At 37.7% G+C, this 23,010-nt stretch overlaps 1 protein-coding gene across 3 annotated transcripts in view; it reads left to right on the forward strand.

Annotated features, from left to right (window-relative positions):
- Armc8 (armadillo repeat containing 8) overlaps nucleotides 1–23,010 on the forward strand; it is a 93,782-nt gene that overhangs the window by 31,227 nt on the left and 39,545 nt on the right. For all 3 annotated transcript variants that reach the window (XM_005367812.3, XM_026789584.1, XM_026789585.1), the window contains exons 3-12: nucleotides 629–700; nucleotides 2,493–2,635; nucleotides 2,878–2,975; nucleotides 6,082–6,174; nucleotides 9,359–9,439; nucleotides 12,698–12,773; nucleotides 12,871–12,961; nucleotides 14,595–14,655; nucleotides 16,707–16,907; nucleotides 19,869–19,964. In XM_005367812.3, coding sequence (XP_005367869.1) covers nucleotides 629–700; nucleotides 2,493–2,635; nucleotides 2,878–2,975; nucleotides 6,082–6,174; nucleotides 9,359–9,439; nucleotides 12,698–12,773; nucleotides 12,871–12,961; nucleotides 14,595–14,655; nucleotides 16,707–16,907; nucleotides 19,869–19,964 — 1,012 coding nt within the window. The remainder of the gene's footprint in view (nucleotides 1–628; nucleotides 701–2,492; nucleotides 2,636–2,877; nucleotides 2,976–6,081; nucleotides 6,175–9,358; nucleotides 9,440–12,697; nucleotides 12,774–12,870; nucleotides 12,962–14,594; nucleotides 14,656–16,706; nucleotides 16,908–19,868; nucleotides 19,965–23,010) is intronic.

Here is a 23,010-nt window from a genome sequence, read left to right on the forward strand (position 1 = left end):
AGAGACAGAGAGAGAGAGACAGAGAGAGAGAGACAGAGAGACAGAGAGACAGAGAGAAAGAAGAATTACCACAAACATTAGGATCAAATAACTATTCCCCAAATCCTTGCCCTCCACCACTCATGATCATCTCCTTTATTCTAAGAATCTTCCTGTTTCCTAAGTAAACGCATGCTACACACACACTCACATGTGCACACACACACACAGATATGAATGAAGAGAGGGAGGTGGAACAGAATGGTCCTTACTACAAAGTTAGGTAGGTTCCATCGGCTGGTGGTTTGTCTTCTACTCCCAGAGCTGTATTAAAGGTGGCCTAACACACTCTTGTATTCAAAGGATTGTTGCCCATGTTAGAAGAAGCCATCCTGTTTTTAGTGGAAGTCTTTACCAGGACCAAGGATTTCGCATCCTCGCTGCCTCCTGTTGTACAGTCCCGTAGCCAATTAACAACTTACTCTGTCTCCTCTTTAGCACTCTAGGTGGCAAGGGTGAGGGGTTGGGGTTTGTCACTCACTTCTGGACTTGCATAATTCAAGATGTTGCATGATAAAGTGAATGAGTTGGTTTAATAATTTCCTATGCTGTCTCAGCATATTTGTTTTTTTTTTTCTTCTGAATTCAGAGACATGAAAAATGCTGTAATTGGAAACAATAAACAGAAAGCCAACCTCATTGTTTTAGGAGCTGTTCCAAGGTATGTTTAACTTACTTTTCTTCCATTCATGCCAAGTTTGTAATGTACTTCTTCAATTATAAGATGCCCCCTTACTTATTATATTCTTTCTTGTTTATTTTTTTAAATGCATTTTTTAAAATAAATGTTTTAAAATACAGAGTCATCTCTAAGGAAGCATATACACATAAACACAAGTGTGTGTGTGTCTGTGTTTAGGGAGCATCAGGGTTCATAGAATAAGGAAGCTAGTCATAAGTGGTGGAGGTTGAGGATTTGGGGAGTAGTTCCTTGGCAAGCTGACCTCAACTGGAGTAGGATAATTAGGAAGAGAAGAAAGCTTTCCATTCATGAAGAACTTCACAAGGACTCTGAACGTTTTCATTACAAAAATTAGTAAGAAGTCGTCTTAGAACTACTGCTCTGAATTCAGGGTCCATTTCTATTTTGCATTTAAGATTCAATAGAACTTGGCATTGGTCATATTCTGACCCACTAGTAAGTGGCAGATACCATGGAGCATGGTGCCGTTTCTGTAGAGACCACTTGCTTACAACTTTCAGGCTTATAGTTTGGTAAACTGAGATATTTATCTTGTATAAAATAAGATAGTTTCAAGGTAAAGACAGGCGGATCTCTGTGAGTTCAGGGTCAGCCTGGTCTACAAGAGCTAGTGCCAGGACAGGCACCAAAGCTGCAGAGAAACTCTGTCTTGGAAAAAAAAATGGGAAGAAAAAAAAGAGAAAGTTTCTTTGATTTATTTTCTCTTCCTGTTTTTTTTAAAAAATATTTATTTATTTATTATGTATACAATATTCTGTCTGTGTTTATGCCTGCAGGCCAGAAGAGGGCACCAGACCCCATTATAGATGGTTGTGAGCCACCATGTGGTTGCTGGGAATTGAACTCAGGACCTTTGGAAAAGGAGGCAATGCTCTTAACCTCTGAGCCATCTCTCTAGCCCCCTCTCTTGCTGTTTTTTTTTTAATTGAATTAGCAGATGATATAAATAAATACTTTTCAAAAATATCCAAATAAGTTCAGACAATTATATTTTTATTTTTAATTACTTTTTTGAGATTATAATTACACCATTTCTCCCTTCTCTTTATCTCTCCAAACCTTCCCTCTTGCTCTCTTTTTCTTTTTTATTAATTGTTGGTGTGTGTGAGTAGTCCTAAATATATAAAATATATAAATACAGCTTATTCAGTATGTATGTTACTTGTGTGTGTATATATATAAATAAACATATATGTGTTACATATATGTTTATATATAACACACACATTATATATGCATAAACATAAACACACATGCGTGAACACACACATATATTTTCAGGGATGACCATTTGATACTGGATAACCAATTGACATGTTCTTTCAAGAAAACTTGGTCTTGTTCTCCGCATTTCTTACTTGCCTGTATTTCTTTATCTAGGTTAAAGCCTTGTGAGATTTCCCTGTCCATGCTAACTTGTCTATTGGTGTTATCCATGTTTAGTGCATCATGTGGTGAGACCTTATGGTGTAGATCTGACATTCCTAGGAAACAGTCTCACAAGAGCCTCTCTGTTCCTCTGGCTCTTACAGTTACAGTCTCTCTGCCTACTCTTGTGCAGTGTTCCCTGAGCCCTGGGTGCAGGGGTTGCTGTAGAAGTATCAGTTGAGAGTGTGCTTTACAACTCTGCCTTTTGATTGCTTGTGTCCACCATATTTTTTATTATGTGGGATATATTTCCCACACTGCATTGTTACGTTAGTTAACTTTGTTTTTCAGTTTCTTTACCAAGTCCCCCTTATTTTTTTAGATTGTTGTATTTGCTTCAACAAGAACCCTCAAGCACAGAGCTGAAAACTGAATGTGCAGTGGTGTTAGGGAGTCTTGCAATGGGCACAGAGAACAATGTCAAGTCTCTACTAGACTGCCATATTATCCCTGCCTTACTACAAGGTATGTAGAGAACCAGTTTCTCCAATATTATATTTACAGTACTTTAAATGCTGGGTGAAAGATGTGTCTCATGCTGGGCGGTGGTGCCGCACATCTTTTATTCCAGCACTCAAGAGACAGAGTTCAAGGCCAGCCTGGTCTACAGAGCAAGTTCCAGCATTGCCAGGGCTGCACAGAAAAACCCTATCTCAAAAAAACAAAACAAAACAAAAATGTGTCTCACATGTAGTTTCTTTTAATAGGACTACTATCCCCAGACCTGAAGTTCATTGAAGCTTGCCTCCGATGCCTACGGACAATCTTCACCAGCCCTGTCACTCCAGAGGAGCTATTGTATACAGTGAGTTTGGGGTATTTCTGAGTCATAGTTTGATTTCTTTGTCAATTTATTTTGAATTTGCCTAATGTCTCCTAATTCACTATGACTTTTAGATGTGGAATTATCAGCAAGTATTTGACTTTCTGCTTATTTGGAATGTTAAATGTTCTTGACTTTGTGCATAAGCAAATGACAGTTTACACACTTTGAGAACTCTCGTTTTTAAGTTGTTTTTATTGAGCTATATATTTTTATTCACTCCCCTTCCTTCCTCCCCCTCCTCTCCACCCTCTCCCATGGTCCCCATGCTCCCAATTTACTCAGGAGATCTTGTCCTTTTCTACTTCCCTTATAGATTGAATCCATGTATGTCTCTAGAGTTCTCTTTGTTGTCTAGATTCTCTGGGGTTGTGAATTGTAGGCTGGGTTTTTTTTTTCTTTATGTCTAAAAGCCACCTATGAGTGAGTACGTATTATATTTGTCTTTCTGGGTCTAAGTTACTTCACTCAATATGATGTTTTCTAGATCCATTTGCCAACAAATTTCAAGATGTCATTTATTTCTTATTACATAGTGTAAATGTACCACATTTTCTTTATCCATTCTTAGGTCGAAGTGCATTAAAGTTGTTTCCAGTTTCTAGCTATTACAAATAATGCTGCTATGAACATAGTTGAGCACATGTTCTTGTGGTATGATTGAGCATCCTTTGGGTATATATCCAAAAGGAATATTGCTGGCTCTTGAGGAAGGCTATTTCCCAATTTTCTGAGAAATCACCATACTGATTTCCAAAGCAGCTGTACCAGTTTGCACTCCCACCTGCAATGAAGGAGTGTTTCCTTTTACCCCACATCCTCTCCAGCATAAGTTGTCATCAGTATTTTTGATCTTCGCCATTCTGACAGTTGTAAGATGGAATGAATCTCAGAGATGTTTTGATTTGCATTTCTCTGATAGTGAAGGATGTTGAACATTTTCTTAAGTGTCTTTCGTCCATTTTAGATTCATTTGTTGAGAGTTCTCTGTTTAGGTCTGTACCCCATTTATTTTATTGGATTATTTGTTCTTTCGATTACCAATTTCTTGAATTCTTTATATATTTTGGAGATCAGACCTCTGATGTGTGTTTGGTAAAGATCTTTTCCCATTCTGTAGGTTACCATTTTTGTCTTGTTGACTGTGTCCTTTGCTTTACAGAAGCTTCTCAATTTCAGGAGGTCCTATTTGTTGATTGCATGATGTTTTTAAAGGCTCATGTCTGTGTTGATTAAATGTAAATTAAAGGAGAATGTTTTTCTAAATTATGAAACATTTTGATTTTATGCCTTGGAGATTTTCTATTATAGAGACAATAGAGAATTCAAAAGTGTTAAATGTCAGGCAGCAGTGGGGTGTGGTGTGGGCAGCAGCAGAGCTGTTCAGTGTGTTTAGCTGCTGGATCATGTAGAGGTCAGCTGTCAGAACTGCTCAGGCATTAAATAGACGCCAGTCCAGTGAGGAAGGGTAGGGTTTCTACTTTGGAATCCTATTTATTGAACAAGTAACAGAGGCAGTTATGTAACTTTCTTTATCATCTGTGAACTACAGTACAGAAATTCAGTTGGCAGAGAGGAACACATATGAGGAAATGGATTGGGGATTGTTGGACGACATTGGGGAATCAGAGCAGTAGAAGAAAGGAAAGAGGGAGAAGCAGGTTAGAAGTGAGCAGAGTTTTGGAATCTGCCTCCTGCTCAGCATCTCTTCCATCTGCTCATTCTCAGCCTCTGGGCTATTCTGGCTATTTTGAGGTTTTAAGTTTTTTTTATTTTGTTCTTATCTACTCACAACAACACAATGGATCATACTAAGAGTGTTGGTCATGGGCTAAAATTCTACTTTTAGGGAAATTACAGCCTGTTTCCCTACTTAGCCCGACTATATCTTGGGTGTTCTTTCTTCCTCACCTTCTGGTTTTGTCTGTAGAGTAGCATAATTTCTTTGAGAAATTAGTTAGGTTGCAGCCTCTTACGTCCCTCCTCCAGGCTTACAGAATCAGAATCCGTTATGGAGAACATCCTTTGGAAATTTGTGTGCACATTTGTCCATGAATATGGTTCAGGAATGTGGTCCACTTTTTCTAGAAAGCTTGAGCCAACTTTCCTTTTTTTTAATCTGGTTCAGTGTAAAAATACCCTTTCATTTTGTGATTCCCTTTGCATTACAAATAAAAGGAGTCTTGGAAAGCTTTAAAGCAGGATTCTCTTTTCCTTTGCCACCATGTGTCAACAATAAATAAGCTAGCAGGCTTTTAAACTATTTTTATATGTGTCTGTTTTAGCCTGTGGAGTTCATGTGTGTGTGCTTGCATGTATATGGGCATGAGTGTGTGTGTGTGTGTTTGTATTTGTATTGGTGTTTTTGCACATATGAGGCCATAAATTGAACCCAGAGCCCATACATTGAGCTAGCTGGCCTGTTTTGGAGATTACACTATCTGTCCTTAAACGGGGATTACTGGTGGATGCCATGCCTACGTGGGTACTGGGAATCTGAACTCTGATCCTCCTGCTTGCATGGCAACTTGCGCTGCAGGCACTTTACCCACGGAGCCATCTCTCCTGCCCAGTAGTGGGCTTTATGTGAGATGTAGAATAATCATTTGAAGTGACCTATCTTGGGTACATTGAAAATAGCTAACTCGTAATAACTGTTAGAGGTCCTTACCATAACATCACAAGACCCCAAATGACAGATTTATTTTGTCCAACACTTCTTCTGTATAAGCCATTTAACATTATCTGTGTTAATAAATCACCTCTTCACATTTTGGTTTCAGAACCGATTTCTTCCTACTCTTTGCTATGATGCTGTTTTATAGCAAGAACATTGGTTACTTACAGGAGAGAAATTAAGTTCCTTCTTTTGTATTTTATTTTCAAGGATGAATATGAAAATATCCTTAACCCCTGCTTGAATAGTTCTGATGGCCATGACACTTTTGTTTTACTGGTCCTTAAGGAGACTTTATTTAATACCATTAAGATAAGAAGCTTTGATATGTACTTTCTTGTAGAAAGACTTTGTCACATATGCTTAACACCTAAGTTCTTTTTTGCTGTCTGCCCCTTCCCTTCCATCCAGGATGCCACGGTGATTCCACATCTCATGGCACTGCTGAGCAGGTCCCGCTACACCCAGGAGTATATCTGCCAGATCTTCTCACACTGTTGCAAAGTAAGAACTAGAGTAAATGTTCTCACTGTAAACTTGTGTGTATTCCTGTACATGTTCTGGTGATCCATTACCCATCTTCCTACCATGTGTAACACAGATGCCAGGTGAGGAGCTGTCGGCCTCGGGAAGGAGGGAGTAAATAGGAGCACCTCCCAGCAGGAGGGTCGCTCTCTGTGCTGTTTAGCATTATCTTACCAAATAAAATTAGTTCACCTGCTTAAGGAATGGCATCTACATTCTAATCTAATTATTTTAAACTCCATCCAATCCCTAACTGATTATCAGAGCCTAAAATATAAGATTTTGGAGGGAAGTATCAAACAATCCTATAGATTTCTCATCTTGTTTGTTTTGACAGTATGTAGGCCAACTCATAGATGAAACTTTGTTAAAATTTATTTGCTAACAGTGGGTTCAAACACACAAGATGTAAGTATTAATAACAATAGAATGATGTTTTAGACCCATCCCTGTAAGCAGTTTTTGCGGTTTGCACCAGAAGTTTCTCAGCACCTGAAATTCCTCAGTGCTATCTCAGCCACTATCCCAGAGGAAGGAGCCATTATATCACTGCTCCTTTACAGGGGAGATTCATTCCAGCCACCCTCCAACCACAGCTAAGAAACAATTCTATCAGAGAAAGAAACACCTTTGCTAATCTTTTTTTCTTTTTTTTTGCCTGATAGTTTAATATTCTTATTAAATGATCACATTTAAGTATTCTGAGATCTAACTAAACCTCAAGGAACAGTATGAGCTCATGACAACAGTAATGACTCAAAATGTAAGATCAGCTTCACAAATACACAGTATCCTTATGTATCTTTGAAAACAGTTGTCCAAATGGTCTTTATATTGCCCTTAATTACAAAAATGTTTTGCTTCCATGTTCCTTTTTTGCATATAGGTCCAAATAAATAAAATCTATAATAGAATTTTAAGACTCATTCATGGGGCCCACTTAGCTAAAATTAAGTGGAATAGGACTTAACCAATAGATTAGTATCAGCATTAAGTCAGTTCATATGCTTTGAGGAACAAGACAGAAAAAGATTACTATAAAGCACTGTGTTATAAACTAGTCATAATTACATGCTGGAATGTTGCTGAGTTATGAAGGTACAAAAAAGAAAAAGTGATGATAGTTGTTAAATTCTAATTTCTAAATTGTTGCTGCTTGGTAAGCAGTATCTCAGATTTCTGAGATTTCTTTGGTGTTTAAGTCTGAAAGGGCTTATGTAATCACCGCCTGGTGGGTGTCGCCTCTCTGCCTACCCACTAGATTCTTGCAGTGATGAAAGAGACACTTGACAAAAATCCAAGGTGAGCTCTCTTCTCCAGTTGGCTTTCCTTGTAGTTCTTTCCACAACCCTGTGCAGAGGCTTAGAAAGAAGGAAGACTTTGTTTGGTAACAACTATTTGTTGCTATCTCTTGAGATTAAAAAAAAAGTAAGTAAGGCTCCTCAGCAAATAGGAAGCAATTCTGTGCGGAGGATTGCAGTGTGCTGGATCTGTTCCCTGGCATTTGTCAATGCAGCTTTTGTTAGTACAACTGTTGAGAGATGGTTTGGACCTTAGAGAGAAATCAAGAAACTGAAAATCTAATAATCATAGAACATTTTTCTAATAGTAGTGGCATAGGACAAAAGAGAAAATACATATGTTCTAATATGTCTAAGATGCATTGTGAAGAGAATTGAAAGGGTTAGAGCAGTGTATTTAGCATTCTACCATTTGAGTTCAAATGGGATAAAGCATACACTTGCATTGGTTTATATACAGTTTGTTCTTTTCTGTTCTGGGTTTTGTTGTTTGTTTTGAGATAGGGTCTCACTGTATAGCCCTGACTGAGAACACTATGAAGACCAGGCTGGCCTCATACTCAAAGCTTTTGCCTCTGCCTCCGTGTGCTGGGACTGAAGGTGCACAGTCCCACACCTGAAGACTGTTCTGTCTTAAGACAGTCTTGTTTTATAGCCTAGGCTGGTTTTTAGTAGTGATCCTTCTGTTTAACTTCCAGAATAGTGGAATATAGTTATAGGCCACACACCCAGCTTCCTTCATATTTAAGAAATATCTTAAAGAATAGAAGAGAATACACTATAATTAGGTGTCCTCACATCACAGAAAGCCTTGCTGTAGAGGAGGAGCAGAGAGGTACAGGCGTTTGAGGCAGTCCTCTTCCTCTGTAGCCATTCAGATAATCTCCACCAGTGTTGAGACAGCATTTCTTAGTGCTTAGTGTTAGAGTTCTTTGTATAGTATAGACACTAATCCTCTGTCAGTTGACTAAGCTGTCAAAGATTTTTCTCTCAATCTATGGCTGCCTTTTCTCATAGTTCAGTTTCCTTTGCTGTATAGAAGCTTTTCAGTTTCATGAGATTTAAAATGAGAGAAATTTATAGGAGACCTGTTTTTTTACTTGGCTCCCCCATAATAATCTCCACCATCATGTTTATAATAAATAAGTTATTTCAAACCAGACAGTTAAATGAAAACATTTAGAGCAGTGCCTGTCACACAGTGAGTCCTCAGTGAGTAGTGCCCATAATTTTATCTACAGGTGTGTAAGTGAGCGGGGAGAAAGGAAAATGTACTTAAAACCTATGCCTTGAGGATGTTGTCAAGCAGTTATAAAGGATGCTTTGCACCATTACTGGTGGATAGCTGATAATAAGTACACTGTGCCCTTGTACTCTGGGAATTTATCTTTGTCACCTAAGTTTCTACATAAGCATACATCCACTATTGTAGCTCATCCTCCTAAATTGTGATTCTCAACCTGTGGATTGCAACTCCGGCCCCTTTTGGGAGTGATTGCATATCACATATTTACATTATAATTTGTAACCATAGCACTATTATAAAGTATCAATAAATAAATTGGTTGGGGGGGGTCACCACAACATGAGAAACTGTATTCAAGGGTTGCTGCTTTAGGAAGGTTGAACTACTGAGCTAGATTCTTTTTCCCTTCTTTATTCTTCAGAAGTAAAGAGGGAGATGTAGACATGTCATGGTGGAGTTGTGGCAGCACTTTATGTACTAAGGTCTGTCTGTCTTGCTTTGGGGTTTGAGTTTGTTCAAGCATGGGGCAACTATGAAATCTATGCTGTAAAAAGCATAGTTTACTTTCAGAAGCATGATTTTTGTTAATGTGTTACTCTATTCTCTTTTCTTGCAGGGACCAGATCATCAAACAATTTTGTTTAACCATGGGGCAGTTCAGAACATTGCTCACCTACTAACCTCACCCTCTTACAAAGTAAGATGAAAAAAGTTATGTCAGATTTTATCTTCATCTTCATTAAAAGAAAGACACCTACATATTTTATTGCTTCTAACTGTGATCAGTAGATTTCCATCCACCCATACAGGATGTTATCTTCCATCAGTCGTACCGGGCACTGTGTTCCATCGGTAGAGTGGTACAGGGCACATGTTACTATAGTATGTTCTTCTATTGGAAAAACATTGTCCTTCTTTATTTTTTTTAGAACATTTTATGCCATGAGTTGTGGATTTTCATTTGTGAAATAGTATTTCAGGTCTCTCTGATCAGTTTACAGTGCTAAACCCGCTGCTCAAGGTGATGCCTTCAAGTGTGCAGGAGCAGTAGCTAACTTGCTGGGGAGACTTTGGGTTTTATATTTGGAATCTTTCTCTAGCTACACAAACTCAAACCTGCAGTATATGCCTACATATATATCAACATTTAGAATGTGTAGCACAATTAATAAAAACCAGAGACAGGTATTGGGGTTAAGCCTGAAGATCAAAAAAGCAAAGCAGCCGAGCCACTAGAAAGCTCTTACCTCTTTGAAATCTTCAGACTGAAAGAGGAGTGAGTTCCTCTCTCATTCCCCCTCATGTTCCCCTAATATTCCTCTCTAGTGCTGGGATTAAAGGCATGCACTACCACCGCCCAGCCTCTATAGCTAACTAGTATGGCCACTGGGATTAAAGGTGTATGCCACCACAGCCTGGCCTGTATGGCTGACTAGTGTGGCTGCTTTGTGTTCTGTTCTTTAGGCAAGCTTTATTTGTTAAAATACAAATGAAAATATCACTATAAGAATGTATTCTGTTTTGTGTTTTGAGTTAAGATGTCAAAAGTTTTCAGGCTTAATTATTTTCTTTATTGTCTTTTATATAGAGATGGCAGCATTATAATCCATTATTAAACATTAAGTCAAAACTTTAGCCGTTCACGGTTGCTTATGTATCAGGCTGTAGAAATCGTGGGATACTGTCCTGTGTCTTGTTAAAACTAAATAAGCCAGAACGGAGAAGCACTAATTTTTGCATCTGCCCTTTTGTCCTTCATTTCCTTTCTGGTAAGGCTCTACCTCAGGCATCCACCATATGGTTATTGGTCATGGTGAAAGTTACAGTATAGGAACGATAAGACACCAGCTCAGAACTAGCCAAAACAGGTTATGGAGCTATGTACTAAAGCCATTTCCTCTGCCATGTGTCGTATAGAGACGGTCAGAACTTGGACATCCAGAAACACTTAATACCTCCCTCCAACTGTCTGTGGGACTCACTACCCTGGCTTCCTCCCAACCTCATGCCCTCTGTGATGATGATGATATAATATCATCATCATGGCTTCTCTGATCCAGTCAGTTCCGACCATGTGCAGATGGGTGTAGGGCCATGCACTGGGGCATAGGCAACCAACTAATTGCCCACATTCGTACAGAAAAGTGAGTTTTCCTTCAATCAGTTACCAAGAAAATGTAGCAGGAAGTAGATATGATCAAATACATTATATACATGTATGAAAACTTCAAAGAATAAATAAAAATACTATTTTAAATAAATTATTTATAAATAAAATAGTATTTTTATTTATTATGTGTACAGTGTTCTGTCTACACACCAGAAGAGGGCGCCAGATCTCATTATAGATGATAGTCAGTGAGCTCCCATGTATTTGTTGTTGGGAGCTGAACTCAGGATGAGCAGCCAGTGCTCTTATTTATTTATGTGTGTGTGTGTGTTTTTTAAAGAAAACAAACTATCCTTTTTCACTATACATACTAATCCAAGTTCCTGCTCCCTTCCCTCCCCCCACTCCCTCCACATACCCATCCAATCCTCAGAGAGGGCAAGGCACACTGCCCTGTGGAAGGAAGGTCCAAGGCCTTCCTCACTATATCCAGGCTGAGCAAGGCATCCATCCAAAGAGAATAGGTTCCCAAAAAGCTATTAGATGCAGTAGGGATAAATCCTGGTGCCACTGCCAGTGGCCCCTCAGTCTTCTCCAGCCATGCAACTGTCAACCATACTCAAAGGGACCAATTTGGTCCCATGCTTGGTCCTTCCCAGTTCGGCTGCAACCAGTACTCTTAACCAGTGAGCCATCTTTCCAGCCTAGCAGTACACACCTTTAGTCCCAACACCTGGAAGGCAGAAACAGGTAAATCTCTGAATTAAGGGCATCCTGATCTACAGAGCAAGTTCCAGGATAGCCAGGGCTACAGAGAGAGAAACCCTGTCTCAAACAAATAAACAGAAGAACCCAAAAAACAAACAAAGCAGTTGTAGAGGTGCTGGTGGTTGTCTTGTTAATGGCCAGCCACATGCCCCTTGTGGTATTCCACATGGACTTTTCTAAAGAACAGAAGAAAGACCAACGGTTTTTTTAGGCAGTCACTCGTTTCTGCCATCCTCCAGCTCCATTAGTTCCCCAGTTTTCAGTTTTCTGTCTTTTCTAAACTAGGTTTATTGACCATAGCAAATTTTAAAACTTAGGAGTTTGTGAGGAAGCAAGTGTCTGAATAATATGCTGTCGTTAGCATCCTGTAGGCTCCACTTGAGGGCACATGCCAACCCTGCAGAGCATTCCCAGGGGAGGGCAGGGTCGCCCCATTCCTGCCCTGCTAGAGCCTGTGGACCTCCTAAGGGTCAGGCTCAGGGTGAGGATGTGTTGGTCATCTGGTGAATACTCTGCTGAGGAGCCGCCGATGTCAACATAGGCTCTAGCTTCTCCTTCTCGAACTTTTACTCTAACATTGCTTTTTGTTTTAAGCCCCAATTCCATCTCACACATTTATAAGAATACTAACAAAACAAAACAAGAAACCCCCAGAAGTCTTTGCTTCAGTCCTCAGAACAGAAACATACATGCCCACCTGAAAGGCACCTGGTAATTATTAATGAGCTTCCTCTTTGTGCCTTATAAAACTTCCTTTTTCTATAATGCTTTTAGAGTTGATTAGATATTTTTCTCACAATTTGACCTGCTACTTTTTCACTTTCTCCTTTTCTATTTCAAAAATGATTTGACTTCTGCTATAGTCTTTGGGTATGCAGGTATTATTATTATTTCTATGGTGCCGTTTTTTTTCCCCCACAGTCCTAATGAATGAACTTAAGCCTTTGAGTGCTCTGGGTTATAGTTCAGTCTACTCATTATTTAAGTAGAATGAAATAATTATTCAGAAGAGAAGTTTAGATTCTTAAAAATCATATTTCAAAACTTAATTTTTTGTTTCTTCATTTGTCTTTATAGGTTCGAATGCAAGCACTGAAATGCTTCTCAGTTTTAGCTTTTGAAAATCCCCAGGTATCGATGACCCTGGTAAATGGTAGGCTGGAACTTTTGGTGACACCTATGTGATTTAATTTCTGAACTTCTCAGATTTAGAGGACTTTCTTACTCTTTGTCTTTTGTTTTGTTTCCAGTTTTGGTTGATGGGGAATTGTTACCACAGATATTCGTGAAGATGTTACAGAGGGATAAGCCTATTGAGATGCAACTCACGTCAGCAAAATGGTAAAAGTCAGAACAGCATGGGAGGAAAATCTGCTAACACTGGAATATCAGTGTACTAGCATAATCTGCTCACTTCATATCACCACCTTGTTTTGAAACTTGAAATTCACTGGACTGTCTTATATGTTTCTAAACTGGACATTTTTTTTAAATACCTGTTATGAGTAATAAGACTGAACTCTGAAATTGTTTACAGAAAATTATTAAATCCTCATATGTTCTTCTTGTCTTTAGTGTGAAAGAACAGAATTAGGTCAGGTAGATACTCAGCTAGGAAGACAGATAAAGAGACATCAGTGTTGGTGAATACTATGTTGAACATGAGTGTGCAGAGTTCTGTGCTAAGTGTTTAATTCTAATAGAAAACTTAGACTTTTGTACTATTTCTTTGCTTGGTTTTGATCTTAAATTCAAACTACGTATTTGTCTTTTGTTAATAATTTAACAATATGTTAAAATAATTTTGTTAAATAAATTAACAATATTTAAATAGTTTTTTAAAAATGAAAAACATAATAAACCTGACAGTATGACATTACCACAAAAATTCCAGCCCTTTAGAATTTAAATAAAATAATTCTGTTGATTTGATGTGTTTTTGTCCCTGTCCCAGCTTCCTGAGGGACTCAAACTCAGAAGAGTTCACTATTTTTTATTTTTTTTTTTTTGGTTTTTCGAGACAGGGTTTCTCTGTGGCTTTGGAGCCTGTCCTGGAACTAGCTCTGTAGACCAGGCTGGTCTCGAACTCACAGAGATCCGCCTGCCTCTGCCTCCCGAGTGCTGGGATTAAAGGCGTGCGCCACCACTGCCCGGCTTTTTTTTTAATTTTTAAAATCACATCTATTTATTTATTGTGTGTGTACATGTATGTATGTGTACCACTGAGTACATGTGGAGGTCAGAGGACAATTTGTGAGAGCTGGCTCTCCTCGTGTGACCCTGTGGGTTCCCAGGATGGAACTCGGGGTATCAGGCTTGCCTGCAAGTACCTTTCCCTGCTGAGCCATATCATTGGTCCATTTTGTTGGATTTGTTTTTGAGTTTTTCTTTTATTATATTTATTTTCATTCAAGGCTAGATACAATTATTGAGTAAATTATTTCTCTGTAGACTTGAATCACTGACCAATCCATAGAGCTGCTGTTGGGACCTCCAGATTCTCATTTCTGATGGAGAGCTAGCTGCCCTGTCGTCTGTGATATTCCACTGCTGGTGGACTTGGACTGCATAAGACCCCTAACCTTTTAACAGTGTGTTTTAACATCTCTTTCTTTTTTGTTAGAGAAATTTTTAAGCATTAGAAGTATAAAAAAAAAAGCGAGAGAAGTATAGAGATAAAAGAACCCACTTTATGTACAACACCAGCTTCAAACATGCCGCTACTCAGCCTACTCTGGGGGCATTTATTTTGAAGTCTTGTTTGTTTTTGTTTTAGAGCTAGCCTACTGTTTATATAATTATGTTAGTTTATTTTAGAGCTAACTGAATTTCAGATAAGGAATGTCAGAATCTTGTCACTTAAGTAATAGTGTATGGGTTTGTTTTTGTTTGTTTGTTTTATAAACTCTTAAAGGCAAATAGTATTTCTTTAACATTTTAAACCTCAAAAATAATTTGTGTCATTTTATTCCAGTTTAACTTATATGTGCAGAGCTGGAGCAATTCGGACAGATGACAGCTGTATTGTATTAAAAGTAAGCCAATTACTTCTCTAAGAATGTTGAGTGTGAATGTTGCTATTCTTGTTTCTTTTTGCACACTTGGCCTTATGGTATGAGTGCACTGCATAAAATAACATCAGACATGATGATGCTTTTCTGTGGGATGCCTTTTAGTCTAAAATTGGGTTTAGATGTACATGAATACCACAATAAAATAATTCTTTTATTGTTACAACCTTTCTTTTATGATAAGAGTATAAAATTGTAAAAATATGTAAAATTCCAATGAAATTTAGTACTGTTTGCCAATTACACAGATAAAGACATACCTCACCCTCACAGCTAGAAATAAAATAAGAGAGTAAATAGCAGAAAGCAGCTACCATCTGTGTTCCATGTCCGTACACCAAGAGCTTCTGACTAGCTTGAAATTCCTTACTCTCTTCAATTCCTGCATATGAAACTGAAGGCAATAATTCTCACTTAGCTATTTCACAGAAGTGTTGTGAGCCTAGCCATGTATTAAACACATTCCAGCGTCTTACTTGCTTTAAAGAACAAAACAAATGTATTGCCATTGTTGAAAAGATGAGTCCAAAACTAAATGATCATTAAGAACATTTAAGTTTAAGCCAGGCAGTGATAGCGCATGCCTTTAATCCAGCACTTAGGAGGCAGAGACAGGCAGATCTCTGTGAGTTCAAGACCAGCCTGGTTTACAGAGCAAGTTTCAGAGCAGCAAGGACTACACAGGGAAAACCCTGTCTGAAAGAAAAAAAAAAGAATGAGTCAGGTGGGTTACAAGCTTGAGGCCAGTCTGAATTACATAGTGAAATCCTGTCTGAACAAACAAAGCACCAAGAAATAATGCATAAGTGGATAAATTAGTGACTAGGTTGCATTAATATTTGGCAAAAGACTTAAGAACCCCCTGAGTAAATAAGACTACTAAGGGCTTTCTTAGAAATGACTGGCTTATTTATTTCTTTAACACTTACATTCTTTATCATTGTATTGTTTTCAGATGCTTCAGGTGGGAGCATTGATAACCCATGAATTTATAATATTGATAAATATTAGTAATTAGGAATGTTAGGAAAAGAATAAACTAGGAAAGAATAGGAAAACCTTCCCCTCAGAAGCCTGGAGTTGAGTTGTAAAGCCTGAACTAGCCTAATAAGAAACAGTAGGAATTAACAATGTTCTGATTCTGTGGCAAAACTTAGAACAGGATGATGTAGCTCTCTTTGAAGCATTTATGCCCCTGTCAGTAACCTCAATAAAATTCATAGGTTTACCAAGTTTGGAGGGGAAATGAACAGGAATCTAGAAAACAGTGAAGCACAGTTGACTGTGGTAGTCAAAGTGACTTCCTCTAAGTATCCACACTTCAGTGTCTACTTTGCATCAGCCTTAGAGATAATAGACACACGGGGTAGTTTGAGAGCCTAATATAGAGATGTTATAAGACCAGTGTCAAGGTGGTTGAAGCACCTCAGAAGTAAAATTGAACGAGTGTATATCACACTCATTCCAGCATGGTATTGAGAAAACTTAACAATGGTTATTGATATGGTCCACTAAATTTTAGAGCTGGTGGACTCTGAGAGGGGTAAAAAAAAAATTTAAGCTATATTTAGCTTTTGTAACTGTAGATAGATATTAATTCCTAAAAATAAGTGAGTAAATAAATGTGATCCCAACCATATTACTAAGGAAATTTTGCTGATTAAACTGCCAGCTCTCTTTTAGGGTGAGCACATAGGCAGGATAGATAGACTGTTGACATGGTTTGATCTGTCAAGAGTTCTCAAATATCTTTTCTAAGGTTCTCCAATAAAATTTCAAAGCAAGTTAGAGTTTCTGTTAACATAATTAAGAGTTTAGCATGCTAGAACAAACAATCTTCTGGATTTTGCTTGTTTTTGCATTTAAACTTTTTTACTTCTAAAAACCAGCTGAGGAAATGTATCATAGAAACATGACTTCCAACCAATACCATTGGATTAGGTTTAGTTATCAAATGTTTTTCATCAAGCTTTTGCCTTTACCAAAAAACAAATAATTGATCTCCCTGTTTTCAGACTTTGCCTTGTCTGGTTCGAATGTGCAGTAAGGAAAGATTACTAGAGGAGAGAGTTGAAGGAGCTGAGACACTCGCCTATCTGATTGAGCCAGATGTTGAGCTACAGAGAATCGCTAGCATAACCGATCACCTCATTGCCATGCTTGCTGACTATTTCAAGTATCCCAGCTCAGTGAGTGCCATCACTGACATTAAAAGGGTATGTTCTTCTGAGTTTTTAAAGTGTTCTTATTGTGCACAGCTGTGAAACAATTGATATTTCATCTGAGAGCCCATTTAAGTAAAGGGATCTTTATCTTTGTTAACATAGATAATAGTTTGTGAGGTTTTAAAATCTAGCTTGTTTAATGTTTATTATCAGGACTTTTTTTTTTTTTTTTTTTTTTTTTTTTTTGCTAAACACCAAAGCAAGAAGAAAATTACATTCTTGGCTCCCTTAACTAAACCTCCAAAATAGTAGGGTCCCTACATTGAGTGTTGACACATTATATCTGTATCTAATTCAGTTCAGGGTCACAGAATCGTCTCTGGTGCTTGCTTCTTTCTTTCTTCTTCTTCTTCTTCTTCTTCTTCTTCTTCTTCTTCTTCTTCTTCTTCTTCTTCTTCTTCTTCTTCTTCTTCTTCTTCTTTTTAAGGTCAAGGGTGATATTTTTCTTAATTTCACCTGGTTGATCTCAGTTCACTGTCCACCACAATCTTTTCTTCTCCCTTTTCCTGTCTTTCTCCATTTGGTTTCACACTGTTCTTTTGGCCTGAGGTTAAATGCTATAATACCGTTTAACCTCAGTTTGGACCAGCAAGAACCAAGCCATGTTTATTTTTTCTGAAAATAACGTTCCTTGGAGTTTGGTATTTCTTTGACTTTTTGCCTCTCATCCTGTTTGCCAAATCTATTTTGCTAAGAGAATTTATTAACATAACTTTATTTAAGGAGGTCATGGCAGATAGGATAGTAGCATAATGACTTTCGCTTGTGGTCAGGACCGGTGTATGAATGTGACCATGGTCCCAAGAATGGCTGCTCTCTTCACCTTTCACACACTGATTCTGAATCCTCTCGTCTGGCAGGCGAATGTTGGAAATGAATGATGGCTGTGTCTTTTCACTGTCTAGAAAGGCCTGAGGTGACAGGGTGCTACCATTAGTCACATGCACTGTCTTCTGTTTTAAAATTGGGGCCAGGCCAGGCAGTGATGATGCACACCTTTAGTCCCAGCACTTGGGAGGCAGAGGCCGGTGGATCTCTGTGAGTTCGAGGCCAGCCTGATCTACAGACTGGACTGGCTCCAAAGCTACAAAGGGAAAACCTGTCTCAAAAAAAACCAACCAACCAACCAACGAATAAATAATAAATAAATGAAGTAAAGTTTGGGTTGGAAGCCAGGTGTGATGACACATGTCTGTAATTCTGACTCTTGGGAGGCTGAGGCAGGAGGACAGTGAGTTTGATGCTAAATTGTGCTACATAATAAAACATCCTAGCTCAAAACAGGCAACAAGATAAGTAGTTATGCGTCTACTTGTCCTTGGTAGAGTTCTTTTCTTAGTAAAAGTGATGGGTGCAGTGCCTCATCTATTTCCCTGGGACATTTGCTCACACTGACAAGATGTCTCACCAATAAGAAGTATGCAAGTGAGTCCTGACCCTGGTCTCCTGAACAGCCTGAGCTTTTCTCCAAAGCAAGGCAAGGAGAAAATGAGCATGCCTCAGGAAACTATCCTAAAAAGTTTATGTAAGCACTCATGATGTACTTAACTCGTGTGTGGAAGATTATTCCTTTCTCTTCAGAATTGAATTGTTTTTCCATTTCAATTCTTTTATCATAAAAGCAGAATAATTTTTAAATGATCTCCAAATGATAAACATGAGTGAAAATATGATTTGTAATCTTTAATTTTGGTGTTGGATTATCCAAAAATGTCTTAACTACAAAAGTATAGATATTAGACCTATGGGGAGAAATTATCATGTCAATAATAATAATAATAATAATAATAATAATAATAATAATAAGTTAATAATAAGTGGGTGATTTCAGTCCAAATTTGTGTTGTATGGTATAAGTTATGCTGGCATGTGGTTAAGATTTGTAGGGTCCAATGCTCCTGAACTCAGAGCTAAGTGAGTGTTTTCATTGCAGAGCCCTTCCTCAAGCTGTCAGGGTTGGCACTTTTGGAGCTATTCTGATGAGTGTCTTCATGGCTGCCCCAAGTAGATACTGCTTACCTTGTGTTTATGGAACATTTGGTTATCCTGAATCCTTAACCAGTGGCAGCTAACTTACAAAGTGTAGTGGCAAAGCTGACCCACTGTCTGGGCTGTAGCTGATTCAGTTAGAGGTCTCAGAAGAGGGTATGATAGTGCTCTTAACAATACCTGCCAACTAAGTAAGAGTTGACTTTCCCAAGATAATTCCTTTAGGAGGTGCTCCTTTAGCCCATTACATTATGACTTTTAGTTTAAAATGTTAGTGATACACCTTGTGTAGTTACAATTCATAGTTAAGGATCCTGAGAAAATGTCTCTATTTTAATTTTATGGTAGTTTGTTAGGAAACAGATTTATGGGAGGATTACTAACAGTGCCGTTTATGTTTATTTAGCCATAGCCGTAATTATCTTATACCAACAGTTAATTTTAATAATTTCTTTAAAAACTCTGGACATAATTTAGTAGGTAGTGATTGTTGGCTGAGGTTTTTCACAGAGGACTCCCTATTTCTAAAAGTTTTTTAAATGCCAGGATTTGATGTAATAGAATTCAGTTTGTATAGCTTGCAGCTGGAGACTGCAAGTCTAGATGTGCCCTCTCTTTGTGCGCCTCTGCCACTGCCACTGCCATCTGGAAGTACTGAATTCTAAGAGTCCAACATGCACTTTTTTTCATATATCAATGCCAAAAGTTAGAGTAGTCACTTTTAGACAGAGGTAAACTGCATTTCAAGTCACACTGACATAGACACAGCAAAATTTCAGTCGTGACCAGAGCCCAGAAGTAACTAGAAAATTCATTTAGTGACAGTACTAATGTTAATAGTTGCTACTTTACCTGAAACTCAGTTATTTTGCTTTATTTTTATTATTGTATTATAATGTTCTATTTTATTAAAATGTAACTTAAGGACTAATTTGGAATTTATCCCTTCCCTACTTCCTGTAGCTTGATCACGACTTAAAACATGCCCATGAGCTCCGCCAGGCTGCATTCAAGCTCTATGCCTCTCTTGGAGCAAACGATGAAGACATCCGGAAGAAGGTGAGTCTGGGAGAGGGGCGTCCCCCAGTCCTGACAGCCAGCAGGCAGGGAGTGACGTCAACCTGAAAGTCGTGGTGAAGAGCACTAACAGTGACTGTTTGAATATAATAAAGCAGAGTGACAAAAGGCATATTTGAAGAATGAATGGGACCTGGATTTGGGGGGTTGTTTGTTTTTAGAACATAGAGAGGCATGGCCATGCTGGAATGATAAAGAACTGGCCTGCTGTTTTGTGTCATTAATATGGATCATTATGTTGCACATTTTTGCATGTGTTCTGATAGAAGTCATTTCTAGCACTGTGAAGCTTTAGACACCTTGGAAGATCTAACACTAGAATTGTAAATGTTATTTATGGATATACCTTCTAATGCCATTGAGAAGTTCAAATCTCTATTGTATATTGTTCTTTAATAATGTGGCTTAGTTTTATGTTTTGATTTTTTAACTTTTATTTTATTTTTTGCTACTGTGCAAGTTTAATGTGAATAAAATCTTTGTGGAATGATGATTTTATGTTTAGTGAATGGTCATCTGAATTTTCCAGCTCTTCTAAAATGTGTCACTGGTCCCTCATCCCCATGTTAGTCTAACACTGAACTCATGTTCTTTATGAAAGTAGTTCTAGGTAAGACGTACAGTGTAGTGTTAAATTCTAACCTGGCTCCCTGCACAAACTAAAAGGCTAGAATATACCACTCAGAAACATAAATCTAATAGATTCCACACAAGGGGATTACAGACATGAACCAACAAAACCACATGTCCTGTCCTGAGTGGTCATAGTAGAAGAGCAACTAGGCACTATTTATTAACCATGATGATTTCCTGACTCTCTCCATCTGTATTGGTATTTTAAGGAGAATGTGAGAGAAACTAAAAGTACTGGCACTTACCAGGATTGGAAGACTATGTTATATGTTAGGCTTGTTAGAGACATAATGGAACCAACCTAAGTATGTTGGATGAAATAAATTGCACAAGAAACATCCTTGGAGAAACTGAAGTAAAAGCAATAAAGTTAGGGGCTTTGATTTTAAATCCAGTATAAAAAGCACAACTAACAGTTGATTTCTCCAGTGACCTCAGTCTAGTTTAACTAGCAAGAGGCTTTTGCTCTCTTAAAGTGTGTTAGTATATGACTTGTACATGTCATTTTTATCACCTGTGAACTGTTACTTCTGAGCAAACGTTAGAGATGTGATATTACTTGTGTCTAGCCATGGTTTATGGATGTTGACACTGAAGTATTTTGTTCACTTTAGACATGTGGTGTATCAAAAGAGAAGACTTTTTCTTGATAACTCATGAGATACAATTCATGATGACATGGACTATGTAACTTAAGTACATGCTGGTTTATTATTGGGTTATTAGGAAGCAGGAGGAATATTTTATCCATCCTTATATCTCCAAAAGACCATGTCCTAGACTAAAAGGGAGTTAGATAGATGGACCATGTGGGGATAGAATGTGCATTTGTACACTTCTTTGTACTTTTTTGTCAATAAATATTGTTTTGGAATTGATGACTTGATACGTGATATCATGTTCTAGAAGTACTTGAACCGCAACAGTCTAATCAGTAGTCTGCTAAACTTGTATTTACAATGTGTACAATTTCCTGGTCAGGCTGTTGATCATTTCTGTAGAAAGATAACAAATAAAGAATAAGTTATAATTATTAACTATAGTTCTTATGTGTGTGGTGAAGAAAAGTTACTGTGCTATTCTTATGTGGTGGGATTACATAGAGTTTTTAGGAAGTTATTTAATTCTGGGAAATTGGTGAGTAGTTTACAGTTCATAGAATTCACTGAAGAAATTGTAAAGTGAGAGTTATAAAAAAATTCCTGACAAACTCTGCTTAAAGGCTGGTCTTAAAAGTGGGAAACATCCTTATTTTTGGTATATAAAAAGTGATAACTTTTACTTGGAATGCATTCCTTTCTTTTTATTGAAATGATTATTTGGATAGGTTGAATTTACTTTTTCCATGAAATATATCTTTCTCTTTTATATATATGCCCTATGTAATTTGATGGTATTTGTGTGTGTGTGTGTGTGTGTGTGTGTGTGTATAGATTCGTAATATACACTGTTACTTTTTTAAATGTAGCATTTATTCTTGCCAACACAGAATTTCAGTGTACTGATATATGTGTGGATAATAATGATAAAAAATTTCAAGGACTGTAAACCTACCCTCCCAGGTCCCTCAAAACAAGCTTTTCTAAAATTTATTTATTTATTGCATGTTTCAGCTGCAAAGATGAAATGTGCAGTTGGTCTGGTTTTCATATTGTAAACAGGAACATAATTCAGTAAATAATATGCATCACAGTGTTTTATTATGTACAGTTAAGGAAAGCAGGAAGAATAAATACAAGAAAACCAGAGCAAAAAACAGGGACAGTGAGAAGTATACACAGCTGTTAAAGGAGGACAGTGACCATCTGTCTTCCTAGAATTATCTCTCTCTTTCTCAGTGCTTTTAAAGATGGCTAAAGGTCTGTTGTGTTATCATTTCTTTGAGTCAGACAAAATGCAGTGTAAAACTGAACATGATCTCCATGTCAGAGATTTGTCTTCTTTGGAATCATGTCACTGTATTGCCATTAAAAACAACAAAAGAATTCAGCTCTTCCTATGACTTAAGAAGAACTCAATAAATACCCGTTGAGCAGGAGTTGAGTTGGGTGTGGTCTTACACATATATAATCCCAGCACTTGGGAGGTTAGAAGCTGGAGATTCATGATTTCAAGGTCATTCTCGACTACATAGCAATCTTGAGGTCACTCTGGATTATATGAGATCTCGTGTTAACCCTCCCCACAACTCTGCAATAAATAATAAATAAATAGATAAATAAATAAAATGTTGAGTGAATATAGAAGCAAAACTGCAGAAATGATGCACAGGGCGATGTGTCGTTTAGTATGACTGGGTCTTCCTTTCTCCTATGCATAGCAAAGTTGGTGTTTTTATTCCTGGCTTTTTAGCTTTTGTTCTATTACTCTGGCATACTTAGTAATTTCTTAACTG

The sequence above is a fragment of the Microtus ochrogaster genome, unplaced genomic scaffold (genome assembly GCF_000317375.1).
Source record: "Microtus ochrogaster isolate Prairie Vole_2 unplaced genomic scaffold, MicOch1.0 UNK24, whole genome shotgun sequence".
Lineage (NCBI taxonomy): Eukaryota > Metazoa > Chordata > Mammalia > Rodentia > Cricetidae > Microtus > Microtus ochrogaster.